Source organism: Crocodylus porosus, unplaced genomic scaffold (assembly GCF_001723895.1).
Source record: "Crocodylus porosus isolate Cpor-Errol unplaced genomic scaffold, CroPor_comp1, whole genome shotgun sequence".
Taxonomy (NCBI): Eukaryota; Metazoa; Chordata; order Crocodylia; family Crocodylidae; genus Crocodylus; species Crocodylus porosus.
Window position 1 is genome coordinate 64451694 of NW_017728909.1, and position 10015 is coordinate 64461708.

Here is a 10015-nt window from a genome sequence, read left to right on the forward strand (position 1 = left end):
GAAATCTTCAAGAGGAGACTGGACGGTTACCTTGCTGGGGTTACCTGACCCCAGTTGTCTTTCTTGCCTGGTGCAGGGGGCTGGACCCGATGATCTTCCGAGGTCCCTTCCAGCCTCGCAATCTATGAATATATTTCCTTTGAAAAAAGTGATGATGACTAGATTGACAGTTTCTGAATTTGGAATTTGACCAGAAACAATAAACTGTGTTTTATGAGCTCAGATTCGTAGCTTTTTTCACCATGAGTCAGTCTTATACAATATTTATTTCAAGTTTTTTGACATGATGAACTAAGCTTCAGATCAGAATTTCACTTATTAGTTTGGATGAATTTGTATATAATATGAAGAATAAACAGGTCTTCCTATTGACTTCACTTGGCAAATGACAGTCTGTGGAGCTATTGCTCAATACATCTGATGACAGAAGTTACCCCTCTGTCATTCTAAAAGGTTAAATGATGAGGGTGAGAGCTTGATATGAATAATGTTCAGATGAACAGGTTTCTTCAAAAGAGGAGGAACTTGTTTTAAGACTCTCTTAGATCAAGGGAATATTTTTATTTTAGTTTTGGTTGACATTGCTCTTAAATGATTTTAGTTTGTAGTATTGGGTGTTAAATTCTGAGGTCTTGCTCTTTGCCATAAACATGTACTTCTCTGGAACTGTCTGAAGTAATTTTTTGCTTTTTTATCTGAACAAATATTGATGAAAATATTTCCCTTTCTCCCTTTTACTTTAAAACAAAACCCCCTAATTTAACAGAATTTTCAACTACTTCTAAGCTTTTGCCACCTGTTTCATCTGAATGCAGTCTAATCTGTGTTCTCCTTTAGTAACTGACTCTAGGCTCCAATTTAGCAAAGCATTTCCTTCAGTGCCAACATGACTTTTTGGCAAAATTCTTAAACTTGCTTAAATTTAAGCACCTGTCTGCATCACATTGAAGTTCATGGAACTGAAGCAAGAGCACAAGATTTGCGGGCTGCCATTCTAGAATACCTTATAGGTCCCATATTTTCTTTTACCAAGGTGTAGAGTCCTGGATGGGAATCGGTTGTCAGTCCCAAAAATGTTCTGTTTCATCCAACTTACGTTTATATTTTTCCCAAAATAATACTAAGAAAAAAACAGATGAGCACTGAAGTGTCCAGTTATATCTTTTGGACCACTACTGCTAAAAGCAGAACTAACAGGCATCAAGAAACATAAATTATGGGGTTGAAAAATAAAGAGCTGTTTGTGGGAGTGCCTGTTTAATTCAGAGCTAAATAAGTTTGGTGGTTCTTCCAGTTCTTCTAGTTTCTTCTCTAGCATCCCCAGGGAGTCTCCTTCATCAGCCTTTTAAATCAATGGATACCATTTCAGTGGGCTTTGATTCAGGTCCATAAGGAAGATAAACTTTTATATTTAAGCCATCAGTAGCTAGTGTCTAGGAACATTACCCCCTTTATCCAGCAGTACTTCTAACTTCCTCCTAGCTCTGGGAATGGTCGACTAAGCTATTAGCTATTATACAGAAATAACAAAATAAAATGCTTGGTACAACATACTTTCAAATGTTTGATTCATAAGTATCTGACACTTCTAAAGAAGGAGGAAGAAAAAGTGAGGGTTGAATTATCTCTTATATTATGGTTGAATATACAACAGTCTGTTAATTAGGGTCAAGATTTATGGAGACATTCTTCACTTTAATATGAACTATCTTTTAGTCAGGACACACATAGATTCAATCTTAATTGAAAAGAGTGCTTGCAAATGTGGTGTTATTTTTTTCATAAATATGAAGGACTATTTTAACCAGATTCCCTCCAAGAAAAAATACCAGCTTGATATTTGTTGTTTTCTGGTTTTGCAATCAACACCTAGCTCAGTCCTTTTTTTAACAAGCCTTTAGCATTTATAGTAGGTAGGCGTAAGTTATTCTAGAAACATGCTAGTAGCTATGGTTAGCCCAACTTCTATGTGTGTATTTTTAAATGAGAAGGATCAATTTAAAACTGGTGGCCATTTTAGCTAAAACGTGAGTTATACAGTTTCTCAGTGTAGATAGTATCGTAAGGAACATCTTTGTCATTCAAACAAAAAAAAATCAGCATTCTAGGCAGAAAGATGTATAGATATTCTCTGAGGGGAAGTAAACTTAGAAGATGATAAATTTGGAGGGTTTTCCACAGGATGTACTGAAGAAGTGTTTTGCAGACTCCATTATCCCCACTCATCATCTTTTTCACATAAAAAAGAATTTGTTTACTAGACTACATTCAGTAGTCATTATCTTTGAGGTATAATAATTATAGTTATCATATAACATATGCTTGTTTTTCCCCTCCCCCAGATCGAATTCAGTTACCCAGGAACATGATTGAAAACAGCATGTTTGAGGAAGAACCTGATGTGGTTGACTTGGCTAAGGAGCCTTGCTTGCATCCGTTGGAACCAGATGAAGTGGAGTATGAGCCAAGGAGTTCACGACTATTGGTGCGTGGCCTTGGAGAACACGAAATGGATGAGGAGGAGGAGGATTATGAATCTTCAGCAAAATTGCTGGGCATGTCTTTCATGAACAGAAGCTCAGGTCTCCGTAATAATGGAGCTGGCTACAGACAAAATCCAGATGGCTCATGCTCAGTGCCGTCTACAAGGACCATGGTGGTTTGTGTGGTTGTTCTCGTGATTGCAGTTTCAGTCATAATGGTGATTTATCTTCTTCCCAAATGTACTTTTACCAAAGAAGGCTGCCATAAAAGAAATCATTCAATGGAATTTATATATCCTTTAGCAACTAATGGAAAGGTATTTCCTTGGGCAAAGATTAGGCTTCCTAGTAACATCGTACCACTACGTTACAGTCTCTTTTTACAGCCAAACCTAACCACTATGAAATGTGTAGGTTCTGTACGGATTACTGTTAATGTCATCCAGGTAACTTGGAATATCATACTTCATAGCTCAGGACTTAATATCACCAAAGCAACCCTTAATTTAGAAGGACGGAGTCAAGAAAAACCAGTTGAAGTTCTGGAGTACCCAAAGCATAACCAGATTGCAATTGTGGCTCCTGAAACTCTTCTTGTAGGGCAGAACTACATCCTCAGCCTGGACTATTCATCTAATTTATCAGATACCTACTATGGATTTTACAAAATCTCCTACAAGGATGAACAGTCTGAGAAAAGGTACACGTATGAATAGCTCTTCTCGTGTGGTTATTGCATGAATTACACTTGGTGAGGGAGAAAAAGCATCAGCTTTGCTGTACATTTTTTGTGCTTGCTGAGCTGTTAAAATGTGTGGAGAATAAAAGAGGTCCTTAGGAAATGTTGAGTAAGAGGCTTGCTGAAATGGAGGAGGCTTTCACTCTTCTTAAATACTTTACAACTATATCTTTCCCTCTGTTTAATCCTAATTCCTCGTGTTATTGATGGTTCACACAAAGATTAGGCCCCAGAGGTAAGGGTGTGTTTCCAGCCATGGCCGTTTTCACCTAGACCAAGCTGCAGAAGTGTAGCTAAGGAGAAGGTCCCAAAGCCCATTTCTAAGTGACCATAAAGTAAACCTCACAGACATGACAACTAGCTTGATCAGCAAAGTAAAGGAAGCAATTGTGTCCAGCTACATCAGAAATGAGATCCAATTAAACAAGCCCAAAGCCTTAAATCAGTTGATCCAAATATTCTGCTGTATTTACTTGACTCCAAGACAGAGTTTTTACCCCCCCACTTAATATTGGGGGAGCAGAGGGGGTGGAGAGAAGCCCCTTGTCTTGGATTTGAGTGTGAGGTGGTAGGGGGGCAGGCAGCTTCTATGGCTTCAGGCCCAGCCCTGACTTGGTAGCAGTGGCATCCCCACCTAAGCCCCTAAGTTAAGCTGGAGGGAAATTTGGAGAATTTAAGCAAATTCAAGAAGACCTGCTGCCAATCTTCTTGTCACCTTCCTTGCCCATCATGCATGTATCAGTTAACAGCATAACAGCTGCTATACACTCCCAGGCAGCAAGTAACAGGAGCAGCTCCCCCTTCATTTTGGAGCCACTACAAATATACTTTTGCCCATATCCTAAGATGGCAAAATCTAGCCCATAATTTTTTACAACCTGTGTTTTAGTTAATGGTAATTTAATCTGTATTCTTAAATTAGGGGACCTGAATGCATCCAGAATTAACTATATTCAGTTCATTTTATACAAATGCTTTTAGTCAGGACACACACGGATTCAATCTTAATTGAAAAGAGTGCTTGCAAAGCTATTGTTATTTTTTTCTTAAGTATGAAGGAATATTTTAACCAGATTCCCTCCAAGAAAAAATACCAGCTTGATGTTTATTGTTTTCTGGTTTTGCAATCAACACCTTGCTCAGTCCTGTTTTAACAAGGCTTTAGCATTATAGTAGGTAGGCATAAGTTATTCTAGAAACATGCTAGTAGCTATGGTTAGCCCAACTTCTATGTGTATTTTTAAATGAGAAGGATCAGTTTAAAACTGGTGACCATTTTAGGTAAAAATGTGAGTTATGCAGTTTCTCAGTCCCTTTGAAAACAAGTATAATCTACCATAAAGCTAATTTAATAGAGTTTGAGAGCTGCACAGTTTAAGAAAAATTATTTTTGTCTATTTTCACATAAAAAAGAATTTGTTTACTAGACTACATTCAGTAGTCATTCATTATCTTTTTACCCTTTCCCATAGTGTATTGACAAGAGGGCAGTAAATTAACACATTTGAGTTGAGGTGCAAAAGAAATCCTCCCTCTCCCTTCCAGATACTTTCTCCCTGCCTCATTCTGTTGTGTTAACTGAGTGCAGTGTTGGGACTCTTACTTGCAAACAGCTGCCATTTAAAGACAGAAGTTTGGATCAAAGATGCTTAATCTGTTTCAATTTGTCTATGTGCATATGACAAACAGATCTGTTTTCTGAAATGTCAAAACATATTATATATTTGACTGTTCATAAGAGAGTGCTGCCCCTACCCGTCCTAGAAAGGAGATTCTTAAGCATATGTTGAAAGACTTTCGAGCCTGCCTCCTGGCAGATCATCCCCAGTCCTGTATTAGGAAGCTCTTCATTGGTCTTTTTTGTTCCTTTGACATTCTGTTGAAATTATATGATTGGTTCACTGGCATGGGAATACTGCTTTTTACAGATATGATAACAGGATATTGAAGGAGATGGGGATCATATCAAAATATCATCAAATGAAATAAATTGCCAGAGCAAAGTAATCTGGCATGCAGCTGGGCAGCTTTTACTTAAAGGCGTGTATTATGGTGAAATATGAAATGATATGAAATGCTTGTAGTGAGAATTTAAAGGACAACATTTATTTATGTACGTTGTGAACAGCTGGTACCATATTTTTCTCTTGCATTGTGTATCCTTTTTAGAAAGCCTCCTTTCAGTCAACACTTATTTTACTCTAATGTTGTATTCAAATACAACCAAAACAAAAATGCTAATTTGTTTCCACATTTGCTTACCAGGTCTTATGAAGTGATTGAAACCTTTACTTGTCTCCCCCATTTACTCGAGGACGGAGGTTCCCAAACTTTTCTTATTGTGTACTCTCTTACAGATTTACCCACTGCCTGCGTATTCCTAGAAGCATACATTTTATATTTTAATCCCTTTAAATACTGATTATTATTATTATAATGAAGATTAAATCCACCGTTACACAATTTTTCCCATGTACCAGAAATGTCTTGCGTGCCCCCAGCGGTATGTGAACCACAGTTTAGGAATCCCTGCTGTAGGAGAAGATGGTGGTCTGAGTTTTTAGTGCAGCTGTTTGATTGTTTGAAAGCAATAGACTTCTTTTCCAGGCCTTTTTCAGAGGCTTCCTGTAACAATATCAAGCCACTTCTCTGACTTTGTCCCTTTAAGAGGGACCCTAGTATATTTCACAAATCAGTAGTTTTTAAAGAGCTGCTTGTTACAAAGGCAAAACAAGGTATCATTTAATTTGGTGAATGAGTAAAGAAAACTACTGAATTTTTAAGGAGCTAACTTAACAAGTAGACATGGAAAGAAGCAAATAATTTCTTGTAAACCTGATGCCATTTAAGGACCAAGGGAAATAGGACACCCCTCTTACCAGACTTTCCCCCTCCCTTTTTCAGGGGTGAGAATAAAGAACAAATTGAATATTATAGTGCTGCCAGTCCATACGTTGAAAAACCTTGCACAGAAGTTTGAAAAATTATAAGAATCTTTAAATTTGTTTCTGAGTAGGATTTCTTTGTGGCAGATGGTTAATGGGAATCTAGTGTGACGCTTTCTACCTGTTGAAGTGTAGCATAAAGTGTAAAAGCTGCCTTTCACTTGGTCTACTGAGGCATCAAATTATTCCCCTTGATCTCCCTCAGAACAGAGATCCATGTATCCTGGAGTTGCCTTTGGCTATGTGAAGTTAAGGAGGAATAAGGACCTTGTATATTTTTTTATTTGAAACTCATCGCTTGCTTTTTTTAGCAACTATATTCTGACTGGATTTTGCTAAGCATAAAAATAATGCCGGCAAAAACTTTTAAGATGTACCCTAATGGCAAGGACTTTGTCATGACTAGATAAAGCTCTTCTGTGTTTCTTGTCTCTCACCAACAGCTAATTCTCCCTATCTTCAAACTGTCCAAAAGTGATTCTGTAACATCTAGCAGTTGGCATCGATATACCTTTGTTTATAATACAATGTTATCATTATTTTTTTGTTCTGTCCCCCATCAGGTGGCTTGCAGCAACTCAGTTTGAACCTCTGGCAGCAAGGTCTGCTTTTCCCTGCTTTGATGAACCAGCATTTAAATCCACATTTCTAATTACGATAAGGAGAGATGAGCAGCATTCTACCCTGTCTAATATGCCAAAGGTACAATTTATCTTCTAGTGTAAGAATCTTGGAAGAACTGGTTTTAGATCCTCAGTATTTTATTAGTGCGTTGTATGATATTTGTATTGCTTTGTATTGCAGTAGTGTCAAGAGGGCCTGATTAGGGATCTGTTTTAGATTCTGTACAGATTAATAATGAATGAATGACTGTCTCTGTCCCAAAGATTTTATCGTCTCATATTTTATGTATTTATTAATGTAAAATTAAAACTGTTTTGTCTTTCTAATGGTAGTGGATGGACTACAGTCAGGGCTAGATTGAATTATGATAGGGCATTTTTTAATCTACTAGGAAATTTTTGGTGGCTGCATGAATTTCTTTAGACTGGTTAGATTTATTTTTTGTGTAGTTCCCACCTGCGGTGTGTGCATGAGATATGGAATCTTTTGATCAGTAGTCTCTATTGTTGCAGTCTTGTTTTGGAGAGGAGGGGGGCAAGAGGGGACACAAGTCGCACAGGACAGTGTGGCCCCAACTGCCTCTCAGTTCCATGCATCTTTCCAAATCATCTCCAAGTCCCAAAAGGGACTTTTCTCCTAGAAATCTCACTTTTTCACCATTGTTGTAACTAGGGTATCTGTCCAAAAACACAGGGTGAGGTTCTACAGCTGGTTTAGTTAGTAAACTTTCACCTATCGTGCAGAGTTCAGCACTTGCTCAGGACTAAAATCCAGTACCATCTCCACTACATCTAGGTAGGGTACATCTGACTTAGAGCATCATTCCTGAATGGGAAAGAAGGAAAAAAATCCTGAAGCCATGAATCCAGAGACCTGATCTACCTGGACAAGCTAACATCTCATTTTCTTGCTTGCTCTCCAAAACTTGTATCTGCAGGGACTGCTCACTAGAATGCTTTGTACCAGAGTCCTTAATGCTCCTGGATGACCTATTACAAATTTGTAGCATTTAAGTACCCAGTACAAACCTTGGTACCAGTGTGACTGGCACCATCCTCTCTGGTACTGAGAAGAAATACCTTATGTACACACATACGTTAGGGATCCATGCTAGATTTTGTACAAACCTATAATGAGCAACTGTCCCAAAAAATCAGCCCTCCAAAATTGGGGTTTATAAAATGGTTTCTGTGTTTCTTCCCCTGCCAACCTTGGAGATAGAGGGGACAGGGTTTACCCTTGAGGCTCAGAGCTATGGTGTTAAACCTTTCACAGCTACTGTGGATTTGGTAGAAGCTTTTGGCTGAGCAGTCAGAATTCAGACATGACTCTGGAACATGTTTTTTTTCTTCATTCCATCTTCCCAAAACAGGGTGTATGTCTTACTTGTGAGTGTGTGGTTTGCAAGAGAAAAAAGGCAGTTGTACGGATTCTGTTCTGTCTTTACTACTGAAAGGGCAGAACTATTACTACTACCATTCCCAGCGTCTCCACTTCTGGCACCTCTTCTAGCTCTACCACCTCCTCCCTTTTTCTAGCAGAAAATCTATTGTAGACTGTGCTCCAGATATATCGTTCTCTTCTCTCAAGGGATTCCCCCATGGAGAGCAACTCCTAACTTCACCACCAATACACTCCTCTGACTCCTGACTTCTCTTCCTGGGGAATATTGGAAGCCTGGGAGAGGTCCAAGCAGATGGACCCACCTAAAACTAAATCCCAAAGGTGAAAAATGCTGAGATATTCTGCGTTTCGTCTATAGAAAGACCTACTTCTCTGCATTTTTTTAAAGTGTGAATGCTCTATTTGTTAAATAAATCTGGCTGGCTGGGACAAAATATCGCTAGTTGCTGATGGGCTGTTCCAGCTCTCACCTTTTTGCCACCACACAAGGTATTTTGGGAATCTTCTGTGCCCTGGGATCTTAGTTCTTGCAGGCCTTTGGGAATCTCCTCCCACTTCACTTTTATGCTGGAGACCTTTTGAAGAGTTCATGGTCATATCCATCTTCCTTCTGGCAGCTCCCCTTGCCCTTGAGAATTAGTAAGATTGACAGATACCTCCTAATCCACTTGCATTGTTTTACATAAGGATAAAACAACCACCATCGTTCTTCAGTGAGGGGATGTTTATTTTTTCATTCAGTAGAAGCCATTTCTCTCCCTGTTTTCTCTCTTCAAATCTCACAGCAGATTAGAAATCAAGATCTCTTCTTTATTTAGGCAGGGTGAAACCACCATTCAGCTCATTTTGTCGGAGTGTGGTGCTAATAACGCCAAGGTTGCAGGTTTGATCCCTGGTTGGACTAGATGATCTCTTGAGGTCCCTGCCAGCCTTATTTCTCTATGACTGACTAGTTCTTGAAATCATTCCCATCATTTGTGGCACTGGGGAAGGCTGTGAGAGATCAGGTCATGGGTTGCGAGAAATTATCCAAATGGATCACTTAATGCATTGCAGCTGTTACGTTCAGTAGATACTTCCATAGCATATTGGAGAACTATTCCTTTTTCAGTGATCTCCAGGGTAGCCACTTTTAGGGCTTAGTCTATACATTTGCCAAACATTATGACCTGGATTTGATAACTGGATATTGAGATCAGTGGCAGATTGGGAAAAGCAGTTCTGCAACCCTTTTCTAACCAGCTTAAATTGGATTGCCTCTGACGTTCCTCCTAACAATCTGGGAACTAGCTAGCAAATCCCCACAGGCTGGATCCACCCCGGAGCTTTTCTGTGAAGGCAGGCTGTTACTCATCTTACAGTCTTACATCACTTTTGAGTTGGTGCATACATGTTTCCAATGACCTGGCCTCTGAGCCTACTCCTTCAAAATACCAATTCAGTGGGATTCTGAATTGGTGAAGGAATTGCTATGCCCCAGTTACTCTCAGAGGTTTGAGAAGGGCACAGGGGTGGATATAGTGCAGATGGCAGCCTCTATGCAACTGGTTAGATTCTGGTCTTAAACACAGCAGCTGATCTTTACCTTTACATTAAATGTTCAGCCCTTCTTGCCATAAAGATGACATTCAAAATGTGATTCAGTGGAGTGCTCTCAGGCTCTTGTCTTCATGTTGTTGCAGAAATGGCTGCGGTTCATTTCTCGGGAGGCGAAGAACTCTCAGTCTCAGACACACTCTATTAGCAACACAAAAGGTATATTTGCAAATAGGGTCAGAGCGAAGACAAAAGACCACACTCTGCCCGCGGGGACGACTTCT

General features: G+C 39.2%; 1 protein-coding gene across 1 annotated transcript in view; it reads left to right on the forward strand.

Moving 5' to 3' along the window:
• LNPEP (leucyl and cystinyl aminopeptidase) overlaps positions 1 to 10015 on the forward strand; it is an 84306-nt gene that overhangs the window by 32206 nt on the left and 42085 nt on the right. The window contains exons 2-3 of the mRNA XM_019532408.1: positions 2343 to 3183; positions 6731 to 6869. Of these exons, the coding sequence (XP_019387953.1) occupies positions 2343 to 3183; positions 6731 to 6869 (980 nt within the window). The remainder of the gene's footprint in view (positions 1 to 2342; positions 3184 to 6730; positions 6870 to 10015) is intronic.